Source organism: Engystomops pustulosus, chromosome 5 (genome assembly GCF_040894005.1).
Source record: "Engystomops pustulosus chromosome 5, aEngPut4.maternal, whole genome shotgun sequence".
NCBI classification, from domain to species: Eukaryota; Metazoa; Chordata; class Amphibia; order Anura; family Leptodactylidae; genus Engystomops; species Engystomops pustulosus.
Window position 1 is genome coordinate 106,912,858 of NC_092415.1, and position 17,601 is coordinate 106,930,458.

Below are 17,601 nucleotides of genomic sequence, written 5' to 3' on the forward strand. Positions count from 1 at the left end.
GTTATTTCCTCAATGATGCCCACCTCTCCAGTCCATTTATCTATTATTCTCATCAAATTATTATGATGACTATTCACCGGAAGAAGCCGTGAGAGCTTATTGCTCTTAATTTTAAAGCCCAACCATCCCTGGAGACGATCCAGGATTGGGTGGGAATCCCCCACGCAACCCACCGATTTTTCCAATGCCCTCCACCAAGATTTTAACTGTAGATATGTATAGTGACCAGATCCGTGTATCCCAAATTCCTCCTCTAATTGCCGGAAGGATTTGAGAACTCCATTGTTAAAAATTTGTTTAACATATTTCAACTTCTTCTCTATCCATGGTCTAGCATTGGAGTCGGGCACCTTCCACAATTTATTGCCCCAGATAGGGGTAATGGAGGTGAGTCCCATGATGTTAAATTTGGCCTTTAGTTCTTCCCAAACTCCTGCCATAAGCTACAGAGTGGGCAATGAACTGTCTTTTTTGTGGCACTTCCAGATCCCAGTCTCAAGTAGTTCTAACACGTTATAACTGTACTGTTTTAGCTGGTATTTACAGTGGGTCGCCAAGGGGAGGTTATCCCTAACTAAAATATACTTTGTTTGGGAGATAATAAAATGCATTTTCAAATCCGGTAAAACAAACCCGCCCCTCTCGTGTGGTTGCTTGCCTCGCCAGACCAGGTCGGCCAATAGGCTTTCAATAATCTTAAATATCTTATTTGAAATCATTACCGGGGAGGCCGCTAGGGTATATAGGAGCTTGGGAAGCATTATCATCTTGGCTAGCGCAATTCTTCCCATCATATTCAATGGAAGTTTTTTCCACACCTGAACTCTCTTCCTTAAATCAGCTACCACTGGGAGAATATTTTTACCTACATAATCCATTAGATTGTCTGAAATGTGAATACCCAAGTATTTTACCCTTTGGCCTCTGTCAATAGTAACCAGTTCCTGAGGGGGGTGTACTTTCGCTATATCTAGGGGCATCCATGCCGATTTGTGCCAATTAATGCGTAATCCGGAGAAATTCCCAAAGTCCCCGAATACCCCAAAAACTTTTTCAATTGACCTGCATTCCCCCAGATATAGCAAAACATTGCCGGCATATAGTGATATTTTTTCATGCGTTCCCTCGTATCTAAATCCGACAATGTCATGATCTTGTCTTATTTTACATGCCAGTGGCTCCATGGCGATTGCAAAAAGGAGTGGAGAGAGTGGGCAGCCTTGTCAGGAACCTCTTCTTAATCCGAAGGGTCTAGAAACCTTCCTTTAATTAATATTCTTGCTGATGGATCAGAGTATGAGTTTCCCCCAGGATATTAACTTATGGCCAAAACCCGTTTTTTCCATTGTTTGCCATAAAAAGTTCCATTCCAGGGTATCGAATGCCCTGGTAGATTCCCTTGATCAGTGGGGTTTTCCAGCACCTTAGGTTGGCTATTTACAGGGGGGTTAGAGGTGCCATGCTGTGGATTTTCCTCAATCGTCCGGATCACCTCCTTAAACGGGGGGACCGGGTCCAGCTGAGCTCGAGCCTACTCGTTTCTCTACTAACCCCTTCCCCTACCATCCCCTCTTTCCTTTTTTCCCTTCCTCCCCTAATACAAGCCTTTTAAGGGCCACAAGCATTCCAGGACAGGGAGGCAGCAACATACAACAGAGTTTGCTGGAGTTAGTAGCAGTGAATCAGTTATACATGAAACAAAAGGTTGACACACATCCACAAAACTTTATCCAACTCTGACGCAGGGCCTATTATGCTTCATACCACATGCCCAAATCCTTTAATTAAACACTCCGTAACAATTAAGTTACATGCTAAACAAAATAAAAGTTGGCGATGTATACAGGAGAACACAGTCCTTTTGTAGAGTCATAGAGAACCACAGATGATAAGTGTAATCAACAAGAAAAAAATTAATGGAGCACAACTGATATGGAAATAACCACATAGAGTCCGAACAATTAATTATTCAGTATCTGAGGTTTTCAGTTCTCGTGCCATCCAAAGCCTTCCACACTAGGCACATACACGGTTAGTTGATAGGGAGATCACCAATTGCCAAATAAGTATTGCAACAATTATTAGCAAATTATCAGTGAGTTAATTGATGTTAACGGAAAGGCGGAGACTTGTCCAACACACAAAAAAAATTAATAAATGGAAGAAAAGCTTACTCCACCATAAGCAAAATGAGGAATACAGTCAACCAGGGACGATAGACTAGGCACAGTTAGTATGAGGATTAGAGGTGAACGAACACACTCCTTCGAGCATTAGCGTACTCGTAACTGCTCGTTGCTTGGACGAATACTTCGCCAGCTCGAGAAAATGGCATCCCCGTTTTTGGCGGCCAGAAACAGAGCCAATCACAAGCCAGGAGCCTCTGCACTCCACCCAGCATGACGTGGTACCCTTAAACGTCGATAGCAGTGGTTGGCTGGCCTTATCAGGTGACCCTGGAATAGACTAGCCCCTGCCCGCGCTACTCGCATCATTCTCTGTCTGGATGCCGTAAGGGAGAGATCTGCTGCTGCTGCAGGGATAGTGTTAGGGTGTTATATTAGCTTAGTGTTAGGCAGGAGTGAGTCTCCAAGAACCCAACAGCCCTTCTTAGGGTTAGAATAGCGTTATATATTTATATATTTTTTTTAATTTGCTTGTGGCTGGGCTTGCTGGCACTAGTAGTGCAGCTAGTACCATATTGTGAGGAATTTGCAGGGAGACTTGGGAACATTCTATTTAGCTCTTAGTGACACATATCCATCTCAAACACCTAAGTGGGACAATGTCTCCATGTGCAACTTTCAACTGTCTATACCCCAGATGCTGGAGCGCGAGAGGAAATACAGCACATCATCCCCTTTATCAAATTAGCTGTTTCAGGCAGAATTTTGAGGTGTTTCACCAGATACATAGTGGAACTCGCCGCATCTGTCGCCGCCATGCTTGAGACCAGAAGTTTCAATCATAGCGGCGTAATATGGATGCCCCATACTGTCGCCCTTAATCATGGAAGTAGTCTCCATGCCTGCCTCCACATGTCGTCCCCTTATCAAACCAGCTGTGTCGGGCTCATTTTTCAGGTGTTTTACCAGATACGTTATGGAACTTGGTCACTATGTCGCCACCATGCTGTGTTATCGACTAAATATACCGTCAACCTTTTGTTCACATAGTAAATCATTTCAGCGCTTCTTGCTCACCTCCTTTGGTTCCTCTCTCCCGCCTTAACCAGGCAAAATACTGATACATACAGTGCTACACGTTATCCTCGCCAAAAGGAATTTTTAAAATTGGTTTAAAGCCTGAGTCCATTTGGGGTATGTCGCCATGCCACTCTCTAGCCTGCCGTTGCTGCCGCTGTCTCTGCATGCCGTCTTCTATAGTGTCAGTTTTAATTATTGGATGTTTTAGATGCTATCTAGCCTCATTCAGTCGCTCTGTCATGGCCATGCTGTTGCCCATAATTTTGGCATAATGGTGCGATTAAGCCGCCTCAGAGGCATGCATGCATGCTGCCCCTGCTGTTTCCTGTCCATTTCCGTGGTGTTTCCATCATTTTCTGAGGTTTACATGTGTTTGGCCAAGCTTCCCTGTGCAGACCCTTGGTCCCCTTGAAAAATGCTCGAGTCTCCCATTGACTTCAATGGGGTTCGTTATTCGAGACGAGCACTCGAGCATCGGGAAAAGTTCATCTCGAATAACGAGCACCTGAGCATTTTAGTGCTCGCTCATCTCTGAGGATAAATATAAAGAATCCTGGCAGTTAATTATGCAATTTCACATATGTCAAAACCTTGTGCCGTCCACAGTCTTCCACACTAAGCAGGCACAAACGCAGGTGTTAGTAGAAAGATCACCAAATGACCACTGGATATTGCGGGGATTAGTAGCAGATTGTCAACAAAATAGTGTTAGTTGGTATTAGTGGAGAATCAAAGCCTTGTCCAACACAAAAGAGAAGCTTAGTCCACCATAGGCAAGAGAATATATGGCGACTCAGGATACTAAGACATCAAAAAATGGGCACCTCTGCAGCTTTAGGAGGGACTGAGTTCATACGACCTGATGGAAAGGATCCTCATCTGGAACCAAAAGTAGTAGTCCAGGCCGGTCCAGCCGGGAGCGAGCGGGTCCAGAGCAGTGGAGGTTAATGTCCCCCAAGCGTCCTTAACGGATGCCAGCAGACTTCGCCTCACACCGCGTGGAATCCCACACGCATCCCATCACACGTCAGCCTCGAAAGAACCCCAGCGGTTCCAGTGCGGTACCTCCACCAGGAAGCAAGGTCAGTCAATCCGACACTCTCCGGAAGAGGGGCAGGGTCCCGATGTCCACGAGAATAGTCTTGCCGCTACTCCATAGCCGGTAGTAGAAGTGGGTACAATGGATATACTCCGAACTTGGAGGAAGGTTTCATGCTCGGCGTGGTCCCAGGAGAGCGCAGGGAAGCAGGCGGCCGTGACGTCATGTCTGCTCACATGCTCCTCCCATCACCCACCCGGTGTGGTCTCTTCCTCACAAATGTTAATTTTTACAAAGTCTACTGCATCAAGTTTTATAATGCCAAATTGCATATACTCCAGAATGTTATAAAGAGTGATAGGCTTAACAGCAATTAATTGCAAAGTCAATATTTGCCTAGAAAATTAACTTTTCCCCCGAAACACATTTCAACTTTATTACAGGCCTGTCTTAAAAGGAGCAGCTAACATTGTTTCAATGATTGCTCCATTAACACAGGTGTGGGTGTTGATGAGGACAGGGCTGGAGATCAATCTGTCATGATTAAGTAAGAATCGCACCCCTGGACACGTTAAAAGGAGGCTGATGCTTGGCATCACTGATTCTCTTCTGTTAACCATGGTTATCTCTAATTAAACACGTGTAGTCATCATTGCACTGCACAAAACTGGCCTAACAGAAGAGTATCACTCTTAAAAAGATTGTATCTCAGTCTATCGCATCATCAAGGAATTCAAGGAGAGAGGTTTCATTGTTGCCAAAAAGGCTCCAGGGCGCCCAAGAAGGGCCAGCAAGCACCAGGACCATCTCTTAAGTGTTTCTGCTTCGGGACTGGGCTACCAACAGTGCAGAGCTTGCTCAGGAATGGCAGCAGGCAGGTGTGAGTGCATCTGTACGCACTGTGAGGCAGAGACTCTTGAAGCAAGGCCTGGTGTCAAGGAGGGCAGCAAAGAAGCCACTTCTCTCCAGAAAAAAACATCAGGGACAGACTGCTATTCTGCAACAGGTACAGAGAGTGGACTGCTGAGGACTGGGGTAAAGTCATTTTTTTCTGATGAATCCCCTTTCCGATTGTTTGGAACATCTGGAAAACATCTTGTTCGGAGAAGACAAGGTGAGCGATACCACCAGTCTTGTCTCATGCCAACTGTAAAGCATCCTGCAACCATTCATGTGTGGGGTTGCTTCTCAGCCAAGGGAATTGGCTCTCTCACAGTCTTGCCTAAAAACACATCCATGAATAAAGAATGGTACCAGAATTCCCTCCAAGAGCAACTTCTCCCAACCGTCCAAAAGCAGTTTGGTGATCAACAATTCCTTTTCCAGCATGATGGAGCACCTTGCCTTTAAAGCAAAGGTGATAACTAAATGGCTCAGGGAACAAACATAGAGATTTTGGGTCCATGGCCTGGAAACTCCCCAGATTTTAATCCCATTGAAAACTTGTAGTCAATCATCAAGAGACGGGTGGACAAACAAAAACCAACCAATTGTGACAAATTACAAGCGTTGCAAACCATCTGACAAACACACATAAAAAACAGAGGGCAACAGATCTTGTGAAAATATAATAATAATTATTTGTGTCATTCTCAAAACTTATGGCCATCTACAGGCGGCCTGCCCCCTGTAGTGTCCAGCCGGCCTGCGAGTCTTGTAAGGAAAGCAATAAGCAAGAAAGATGAGGCGTTTAAGGTGCTAAAACGTGAAGGTAGCGATGAGGCGTTACAGGATTATAGAGAGAAAAATAAATCATGTAAAAAGCAGATAAAGGCCGCAAAAATAGAGAGAGAAATATTGCCAGGGAGAGCAAAAATAATCCCAAATTATTTTTCAAGTATATAAATGATAAGAAACTAAAAACAGAGAGTGTGGGTCCCCTTAGAAATAACATGGGGGTCATGGTGGAAGGAGATGAGGAAAGGGCCAATCTACTGAATGTTGCCTTCTCAACTGTCTTTACCCAGGAAAATCCCCTGGTGGAAGACACAATGAGGAATAATGTAAATTCTTTTTGGAATGTCAATAGTTTAACCCAGGAAGAGGTAAGGCGCCACCTCACAACCACTAGGATAGATAAATCACTGGGGCAGATGGCATACACCCTCGGGTTCTGCATGAACTATGTACCGTGATAGACCGTTATTTTGAATATTTGAAGATTCACTGAGGACTGGTTATGTTCCACAGGACTGGCGCATAGCAAATTTGGTACCAATATACAAAAAAGGTTTAAAAAGTTAAACTACAGACTCCGGAGTCTAACTTCTGTGGTGGGGAAAATATTTGAGGGGTTTGTTAGAGATGCTATCCTGGAGTATCATGGGTCAGCATGGGTTTATGAGAGATCGGTCCTATCAGACTAATCTGATTGGTTTCTACGAGGAGGTAAGTTCAAGACTGGATCTGGGGGACGCTGTGGATGTTGTATATCTGCACTTTTCAAAGGCATTTGACACCGTGCCACATAAAAGGTTGGTATATAAAATGAGACTGCTGGGAATAGGGGAAAATCTGTGTATTTGGGTAAGTAACTGGCTTAGTGATACAAAACAGAGGGTGGTCATTAATGGCACATTCTCAGATTGGGTTGACGTTACCAGTGGAGTTCCACAGGGGTCAGTATTGGGGCCACTTCTTTTTAATATTTTTATTAATGACCTTGTAGTGGGTTTACACAGTCACGTTTTAATATTTGCAGATGATACTAAGCTGTGTAAAGTAATAAATACTGAGGTAGATTTTAGCATTACAGAGGGATTTGTGGAAGCTTGAGGAGTGGGCAGAGAAATGGTTGATGAGGTTTATTGTAGATAAATGTAAAGTTATGCACTTGGGCCATGGAAACAAAAGGTATAATTATGTTCTAAACAGTCAATTACTTAGTAAAACTGGAGCTGAAAAAGACTTGGGGGTATCGGTGGATGGTAAACTTAATTTTAGTGACCAGAGCAAGGCGGCTGCTGCTAAAGCAAATAAAATTATGGGATGTATCAAGAGAGGAATAGATTCTCATGATAAAGACATAGTTTTGCCCTTATACAAATCCCTGGTCAGACCACACATTGAATATTGTGTACAGTTTTGGGCACCAGTGTATAAAAAGGATATAGCAGAGCTGGAATGGGTGCAGAGGAGAACAACCAGGATTATTAGGGGAATGGGGGGATTAGAATACAATGACAGATTACAAAATTTGGGATTATTCAGTTTAGAAAAAAGACGACTGAAGGGAGACCTCATTACAATGTACAAATACCTGAACGGAAAGCACAAGGATCTCTCAAAAGATCTTTTTATACCTAGGCCTGTGACCAGCACAAGGGGGCATCCTCTGCGCCTAGAGGAGAGGTGATTTTACCATCAAAGAGACAAAGGTTCTTTACTGTAAGAGCAGTGAGACTATGGAACTCTGCCGCAGGAGGTTATGGCGGACTGTATCTACATGTTCAAGAGAGGCCTGGATGCCTTTCTGGAGAGAAAAAATATCACGGGTTATGGGGAAAAAACATTTATTTAATTCCTAAGGGTTGGACTTGATGGACTTCTCTTTTTCCAGCCTTATATACTATGATACGTCTGTAACAGCCAGCATAGACGCGGCCATGTTATCTGCCGGCCGGCGCATACTATGATGCGACCGCTGATGACGTCATAGTATCGTATGTGCCGGCTGGCAGATAACATGGCCGCGTCTATGCTGGCTGTTACAGAAGACCGAAGAAAGAAGGGGAGCCGCTCTGAGCATCGGGGCGGCCTGAGGGTGAGTATATGTTGTTGTTTTTTTTTTTTTTTTTTAATTGAGTTGTGTATAAGCGGAGGTGAGGTTTTTCAGCACATTTTTTTTGTGCTGAACAACTCTTCTTATACACGAGTATATACGGTAGGTCATTTGAAAGCAATCTTCTGGACACAGATATTGTTTTCAGAACTTTTCACTCATTTGGCATGAGTTAGATTGCCAGCAACCCCATACAGTCTCAGATGTAAGAGATTGCACTAGGGTATTATGTATCCTGAATAATACTGATAATATCATCCCTTGAAAGACACAAGTGTCAGTTTCTTTTCATTGCACATAAAATGCACAGATGAAATGCTGTGATTATATGCATATGCACACACACGTACAACGAGGACCAATAACTGAAAATGAAATCCTAGTGACTCATATGGTTCAGGACTGAAGTGAATAGTGCACAATTACTGAGGCTAATGCCAGTAGTGTGCTATTCTACCCATTAGCTGTTGTTAGGTGTCTGTCTCCCATAGAGAAAAACAGAGTTTGCAGGAAACTATGATCTGCAAACTACATCTTCTCTAGGGAAAGGACAGCCACCCAGCAACAGCGGGTATAACACATCTCTGGTTATTGAGGTTGAATTTTATTCTAATTGCTGGATTGACAAAGGCACTTTAGTCCATAAAAATCAAGTTTAGACCATTGGTCATTCCATATTTTTTATCTCATTACAAGCTCCTACTTACTGTTATGTTACAGTGGATTTACTTCCAAATTATTTTCTCATATGTACATGTACAGTTAGGGCCAGAAATATTTGGACAGTGACACAAGTTTTGTTATTTTAGCTGTTTACAAAAACATGTTCAGAAATACAATTATATATATAATATGGGCTGAAAGTGCACACTCCCAGCTGCAATATGAGAGTTTCCACATCCAAATTGGAGAAAGGGTTGAGGAATCATAGCTCTGTAATGCAAAGCCTCCTCTTTTTCAAGTGACCAAAAGTAACTGGACAATGGACTCTAAGGGCTGCAATTATTTCTGAAGGCGTCTCCATCGTTAACCTGTAATCAATGAAGTGGTTAAAAGGTCTGGGGTTGATACCAGGTGTGTGGTTTTGCATTTGGAAGCTGTTGCTGTGACCAGACAACATGCGGTCAAAAGAACTCTTAATTGAGGTGAAGCAGAACATCCTGAGGCTGAAAAAAAAGAAAAAATCCATCAGAGAGATAACAGACATGCTTGGAGTAGCAAAATCAACAGTCGGGTACATTCTGAGAAAAAAGGAATTGACTGGTGAGCTTGGGAACTCAAAAAGGCCTGGGCATCCACGGATGACAACAGTGGTGGATGATCGCCGCATACTTTCTTTGGTGAAGAAGAACCCGTTCACAACATCAGCTGAAGTCCAGAACACTCTCAGTGAAGTAGGTGTATCTGTCTCTAAGTCAACAGTAAAGAGAAGACTCCATAAACGTTAATACAAAGGGTTCACATCTAGATGCAAACCATTCATCAATTCCAAAAATAGACAGGCCAGAGTTAAATTTGCCGAAAAACGCCTCAAGAAGCCAGCTCAGTTTTGGAAAAGTATTCTATGGACAGATGAGACAAAGATCAACCTGTACCAGAATGATGGGAAGAAAAAAGTTTGGAGAAGAAAGGGAACGGCACATGATCCAAGGCACACCACATCCTCTGTAAAACATAGTGGAGGCAACGTGATGGCATGGGCATGCATGGCTTTCAATGGCACTGGCTCACTTGTGTTTATTGATGACCTAACAGCAGACAAGAGTAGCCGGATGAATTCTGAAGTGTACCGGGATATACTTTCAGCCCAGATTCCGCCAAATGCTGCAAAGTTGATCGGATGGCGCTTCATAGTACAGATGGACAATGACCCCAAGCATACAGCCAAAGCTACCCAGGAGTTCATGAGTGCAAAAAAGTGGAACATTCTGCAATGGCCAAGTCAATCGCCAGATCTTAACCCAATTGAGCATGCATTTCACTTACTCAAATCCAGGCTTAAGACGGAAAGACCCACAAACAAGCAAGACCTGAAGGCTGCGGCTGTAAAGGCCTGGCAAAGCATTAAGGAGGAAACCCAGCGTTTGGTGATGTCCATGGGTTCCAGACTAAGGGAGTGATTGCCTCCCAAAGGATTCGCAACAAAATATTGAAAATAAAAATATTTTGTTTGGGTTATGTTTATTTGTCCAATTACTTTTGAGCTCATAAAATGTGGAGTGTTTGTAAAGAAATGTGTACAATTCCTACATTTTCTATCAATTATAGGAACTGAGCTTCTTCTATAAATTATTAGAAAATAACTCCAAAAAACTCTAAATGAAAGGAGAGGCCACCAAAGCCGAAAAAATTGAGGCAGGCCCTGAGTGGGTGGAGCTTTAGGGCGCACCTGAAGCTGTGATTGTTTGTATCTTAATTCATTCAATCACATTCAGATGGAATTGGAGGCTGGCTACCAGCACCCATTATCTGTTGCTGGGTGGCTGTCCTTTGTCACATTTACATATAAGCACTCTTCCGCATACATAGTATTTCCATGTATAGTTATTTATACTTTCAGACCTGAGAACTTTAAACATCTTTCCTATTTTTTTTAACTAATTGTGTTAAGTGTTTCATTACATATATAATATTATATATGCAGTTTTCATAAAGTAACCCAGTTGGTTATACAGTCAGATACATCAGGGGGCTTTCTTGGCACTCCACCTAAGAAACTGCTAATGCAATTGTTTTCTTTCAGGTTTTAGCAACAATGGAGCATCTTGAGAAAGTGAGCACTTTTCAGGAATTTGTTCAGATATTCAGTCAGTTTGGGAATGAAATGGTTGAGTTTGCTCACCTTACTGGAGACCGTCAAAATGTATGTATAACGTAATTTTTTAGGAGTCTACTTGTATTATATAACTTGACACCAAAATATTTAACCCCCTGCCAGTATTAAACTACTGAACTGTAGCAATTATAAATTTTTTTTTTTTTTTTTTTTTTTTTGCTGTAACAAGGTATAAGGATAAGAGAACCAATTTGTGGCAGCCAATATGTTCACTCATAACATATTAAAACAATTTGCTATAGACCCCTGAGGAAGTCTCCATCGGCGACGATACACATGGGGAGCCTACCACCCCACTTTTGGGTCATGCCTCGCCCTCACAGCCCTGTCGACCATGACCTGCTATTTTTCATTCCTCTGACTTTGGTTGGATACAATAGGCACTGTTTTGACATGCCTCTAATACCTATTTTATAATTGCTTGGTGTTTACTTAGATCATTTATGACTGTTATAGTTAGAATAAATTGTCTGGGGACATATCATTCTACTCTGACTTAGGGGTTTGAAAGAAATGCTGATTCAAAGTATATGCCCACCTTTCCTTTCTTAAAGCACATAGAAAGTCATGATCTTGGCAATTCTTGAGAACAAGCAGGAATAGAGGTTATCTTTTATGTTTTCTGGGTTACTTTAAGCAATATACATTGAAACCTTCAATGTACCTTTTCTATTGCATGCATTAATCCCGTACTGATAATTTTTCATGAATGACTGACCTGTTGAAGCTACACGCTGTCAATGTAACCCTTCAGACATGATGGCATATGTAATCTTTGTCAATAATGCCTATAGTAAAGGCCACCCATTAAAGAGTGATTGTATGTAATTGTTAGAAATGTCACATTACTGTACTTTATAAAGACAGTATAGAAGACCCTGCATCCAAAGTGTTTCAATTTAAAAGAACCCGCCATTTCTCCGAACATGTCTTTTTGCATCCAACAGTACTGAATCTACCTTTGAGTCGCGGTCAATTGTTTCTTCATTATCTCTCAAAAAATGTAAATTGATATTTTGGCCCCCCTATACGCTGTTGAATGTATAGTAACACATTTTCAAAGATATGAGTAAACGATAAAGCGTGAAGAATAAGTTACCTGGAGAAATAACTGGAACAAAACTATGCAGAGATCTAAGAAATTATGTTGTAGAATTCTTATTTCATGGGGAATATTAAAATTGACTGACAGACATGTCAATAGACCTAGTAGTTACTGCTCTTTAAAAATGTCATCTATGTAATATCCATAGCCATTTCTGCTAAGTTTCTGCTATTCCAACTTTAATTATAAATCTATAAAATAATTTAAATGTATTATGTTAAATTATGCTGTCGATGAAATCATTTTTCAAGGACTTGAAGAGCGAGAAGAAAAAAGCTAGAATGGCTGCTTCAAGAGCAATACTAGAAAAATGTACCATGATGCTGCTCACAGCTTCCAAGGTAAAATTACTATTTATAAAGTTACCATTTTGGTTAAGAGGTGAGATGTTGTATATTATTATAAAAAAGTGCAGTTATAAAATACAGGGCAAGTCAGAAGAAGAAAGTACAAGTATTTTATAGTACAAGGGTATATTATAGCATACAGTTGCAAATAGGAAGGAATTGTGTACATAACATACAAACAGCTTTACTCCTATGCTGAGGTTCTCCATAATAAATAAATGAAAGAGCTTACATTTAGTGAAACCTTTTTGAGCAGACCATCTCACGTTTGCACAGAAAAATGCTCTTTTATTAGGTTAATCTGCGCATAATGGGGTATCTTCCATAAAGTATAAAGTGAAAAAAAATTAGACTTTTAAAAAATTACTCTTTTAGACAAGGGGTCTTCTGGAGAGGTTTTAGGTATACGTGCATCCAGTTTTTAAAGGAACTAGACAGATGTTTGCCCTAGTAATCACAGATCTTATGTGGATGTAGAATTTCTTTGGTTCTGCTTTCTCTTCATTTAATTATTTACGGGAAGTATTCAAATAAGTTTTCCAGGGACAGGAAAAAGCACACCTTTTTTGCAACTGTGTAAGGCGGCCCTCTTACTGTCGGTCATGACTTCTAGGAATCTTAATGACATGTGGATTAAAACCAAACCAGTATATCAATTCCAGAAGGAACATATTCCCAACATTAGACAGCACTGTTTCAAAGTGGTTGTGTTACTTTAGTACAGTGTACTACGCTGACTCTCACTCAGTTAAACCGGTACCCTACACTGTACTTATTTTCTTTCTCTTCAGACCTGTCTAAGGCATCCAGATTGTGAGTCAGCACGTATTAATAAAGAGGGCGTCTTCCAAAGAATGAAAATGGCATTAGAGCAGGTCATTGAAATTGTGACCGACTCTCGACTTAATGGAGAACATGAAATTGCCCCAATCAGTATTTACAATGGAATTAGAGAATTTAAGGTGAGAAACTCTGATTTTACAGATGATTGTTTCTTTTGTCATTTTTATTTTTCGCTAAATGAGGTAGAGGTTTTTTTTTAATTTTTATTTTTTTTTATTGCCATTTCTCTCAATTTGTAGCAGCCAAAATGATTGCTTAAAGGAAACCAACATCATAAGGCCATTTTTTTTAGTGTGTGGACAGGTTTCCACAGACACTGTATTGTATACTCCACACATTAAAAAAAAATCTTGTTGCTGGTAGTCCCTGTATCTCCAACCCATCACACGTCCTTCCTCCCCATCCTTCTTCCACCCCCTGATAACGTCAACTCACCACAGAAAGATATTCTGGTGCTTGCATGGTGAGCCCTCTCTCTCGCCAACACCTCAGCTAAAGAATATGTCCACAAGAATAAAGTTCCACATAGTTGCATACATGACAAACACAATGGGGCAGATTTATCAAGCTGTCTGAAAATCCGAATATTTCTAGTTGCCCATGGCAACCAATCACAGCTCCCCTTTAAAATAATCATGAGCACTGGTAAAATGAAAGCTGAGCTGTGATTGGTTGCCATGGGCAACTAGAAATATTCGGATTTTCAGACAGCTTGATAAATGTGCCCCAATATTGTTTTTCAATAACAAACCAGCATAACTCATTAAATGTTATGTTATGAAGTGTCATTATTTCACTCCATGAAATTGATCATTTAGGCTATTGAGCAATAGTAGAGTAGTGCAAGAAAAAGGACCTTGAGTGATTTCCCATGTGTGCGAATCATCACATGCTTCAGATCAGCCAATTACAAACATGTTCTCATAATTCATATAAATGCCCTTAAAAGCTTTTTCAGCATAAAAGCTGAATATGGCTTAAAAGAAGGATTGATAGATATACCAGGCTGTTAAGATGGGAAGAGCCAGCAGCATTATTGTTGGAATTGTTGTCAAAGGCTCCTTCCAGCTATACTCTTTACTTTTTTTTTTGTCAGTAATGTTATAGTTTAACTTTTTTTTTATTTTTTATCAGAAACTTATTGCTTTCACTTATAGCATAGATGAGCACATTACAAATTGCCAACATTCAGTACATATTAATACAAGTGTATATTTAGTATAAACACTTAGAACATTCCCCAGGTCCACCCAACTCCCCCCTCCCCCCCCCCTCCTCAAAAACCCTTTGGTCTGTCTCCTCTCCCTTGATCCACCAAGTCGTCATGCATCCAATACAGCCTCCAATATAATAGAATACCCCTTACTGCCCCAGTATACTCCCCAAGTTTAACCTGGACCAACCTCTCCACAGTTCCTCAGTTGCCAATCCTGTTAACTCCACCCAGTCGAACCACTGTTTCTCGAATTTTTTGAGATTACCCCATTTCTGGTAAACCTTCATTTCCATCCATATAGTTTTTTGTCATATTTATCACCTCTCCCAACCCTGGAGGATCCGCATCTAACCAGTGCCTAGCTATACTTTTACTGACCTGATAAAGAAATTTTGCCACAGCCATTCGTTCATTTTAAGTCCCCTGCTTTCCATCCATACAGCTCAATAAACCAACCTTAGGATCATGAGGGAGCCTTATGTTATATACCCGATCCATCAAATCCTCCGCCTCCTTCAACAAGTTCTCTAGTGCAGCACAAGACCAAAACATATGCCATCCGTCTGCCCTTTCTTCTTGACACCGGGGGCACCTTGCATCCTCCCGCAGTCCCATTTTCCATAGTACATATGGCGTCCTATACACTCTGTGCAACAAGAACAAAGAACCAGGACTGTGGCAATTCAAAATCCTCCCTTAGTTGCTGGAAAGACTTCAAGACCCCATCAGAATACAGCTGGTACAAGTTGCACTCCCCTTTGCTACCCTACCTTTGCATATCCTCCAACATAAACACTTCCCCCAAGACAGGATTGCCACACAAGGGCGTGTATTTAGTACAATTTTCTACTCCCAGCAAACCTTTATATACTTTCCACACTTTTTGCAGCAACCCCAATGTCAATCTAGCCCTAGCTATCCCCTGAAACCTCTTTGCCTCCAGTGCAGCTAGCGGGCCCATGTCACCTCCCAAGTGCAACAGCGTTTTCGGGCAATCAGTCACCCTTTACTCCCTGGCCAAACCACGCAAATATTGACACTGAGCTGCTAAGTAATACACCCATACGTTTGGCAGTGCCAAACCACCCTGGTGTTTGGGGAGCTGCAATTTTTCTAACTTGGTGTGGAAGAAGGGGTTTCCATGCATCAAGTCCCGAAAACAAATTATGAACTCGGCGGAACCAGTATTTGGGACTCCACACTGGGGCATTGTGCAGAATATAGAGCAACTGTGGCATTAGGATCATTTTAATAAGGCTAGTACTGCCAAGGGCTGAATAGGGGCAACCTATTCCAAAGCAAAATCTTATCCTTAAAGGTCCCAAGCAATGGTTGCAAGTTCAACTCAATATAATCCTCCACCTTCCCGGTAATCTGGATCCCTAGATACTGAAATTCTGTTATTATAGGTATATCTCCCACTGAGAGGGCCGGCAAAGTCACCTGATCAACCTTCATAAGAGCGGACTTAGTCCAGTTAATCATCAGTCCGGAATATCTGCTAAACGGTACAATCATATCCAACACCCCTGTCTAGCACCCCTGTGTAGTTATCTGAAATCACTCCATTGACCCTAAAACATGTCACCGGCACCAAGAATAACAACTGTACCCATCTAATAAATACAGGGCCAAGCCCCATTCTCTTTAGGACCGCTCAAAGATATTCCCATTCAACACTGTGAAATGCTTTGGTAGCATCTAGTGACAATATAGCTCTCCGTGCAGAATTATCAGGGTCTATCTGTAGATTCAACATAAGGCGTCTCAAGTTTTGAGCTGTCAATTTAGACGGCATAAAGCCTGATTGATCAGCGTGCACTACCCACCCTATTACCTGAGACAACCTATTTGACAACACCATGGCTAGGACTTTCACATCCGATGTTCACAAGGATATTGGTACAAATCCACAAGTTGAGGGTCTTTACCATCTTTAAGCAGTGTAACTAGTAAAGCCTCATAACAGGAGGTTGGCAATCTCTTCTGTTTGTGACTATCCTGCAACATCTCATATAGCTGTGGTAGTAATATGTCCGCATACTCCTTATATACTTCTGTAGGAAGTTACCATGTGTCCCTGTGAGTCTCTAATAGCATGCATGAAATTGCTGTCTGCCTTAGCCCGTGTAATTCTGCCCAGTAAATGCCCTGTCTGTTCCCCTTCCGCATAAAATTGTAGTTTCAGAAACATGCGTTTGTTATCCGTCTGTTCCAAATAATATGTAGACAGTTGCCTCCCTCCATTCGGCTTCAGCCTCCTCCGTACCCAACAAAATATATTGTTCTTCTTTATCCACCACCATGGACCTTAAAGACACTCCCACCTGATGCGACCTATTCTTCACCCAAGCAATCTCCCCCCTAAACACACCCCGCAGGAACGCCTTCATACCATTCCACAACACATCTCCTCGGACCTCATCCTTCTTAAAGGGGTATTCCGGGAGTATGAACGTCTGATACACAAAATTTTATGGCCTCCCTAAAGTTATCACCAAGATGGCTGACACTGGAAACTACAAGTCCCAAGATCCTTTAGTTCTCAGTAACTCCTCCTCCCTCTTATACTCTGCTCCCAGTGATGATGTAACAGGTTTTCTTTCTCTGTTACCATAGTAATGATGTGTAACTGCCATCAGCTCAACACTGGCCATACTGGATGCACTGCAACCAACCCACTACAGCTAAACGTAGTGGTGATCACATGACCTGCCCAGGCAGGTGCAGGACATGTGATGTGGACATGTGACCAACGTCCATCTTCTGTACTGTGTATGCTCTGCAACGGACCGCGCGGATGAAATTAACGGACTGATTAAAGGGCCAGTAGCATTTTAATTCTTCATTACAGTTTATGTCACCAGCATTTTTCTGCTAACGGGAGCAAAATTTTAAATAACAACTTATTACATATTAGCTTATATTTTAAGGACCCATTTATATGAATTATGCCGATTCCTGGAATACCCCTTTAATCTCTACATACTTGCGCAATTGGGCAGCAACCTTTCCCTTATCCACCAATTTAAGCCAGAATGCATTCAATCTCCACGGCATCTTCCTCTCCTCCCTGGACACTGCCCTACCCTCAATATGTAGAAGAATCGGAGAGTGATCAGCTAACATCCTAGGCAGATAAGTCACTTCCTTCAACAAGGGCAGGACCCAATTAGTACCCAGCATCATGTCTATCCTAGAGAGTGTGCCGTGAGTCAGAGAGGCACA

The 17,601-nt window shown here is 41.8% G+C and overlaps 1 protein-coding gene across 2 annotated transcripts in view; it reads left to right on the forward strand.

Moving 5' to 3' along the window:
• Positions 1–17,601, forward strand: part of CTNNAL1 (catenin alpha like 1) — a 194,171-nt gene that overhangs the window by 89,817 nt on the left and 86,753 nt on the right. For both annotated transcript variants that reach the window (XM_072152805.1, XM_072152806.1), the window contains exons 4-6: positions 10,770–10,889; positions 12,219–12,308; positions 13,106–13,276. In XM_072152805.1, coding sequence (XP_072008906.1) covers positions 10,770–10,889; positions 12,219–12,308; positions 13,106–13,276 — 381 coding nt within the window. The remainder of the gene's footprint in view (positions 1–10,769; positions 10,890–12,218; positions 12,309–13,105; positions 13,277–17,601) is intronic.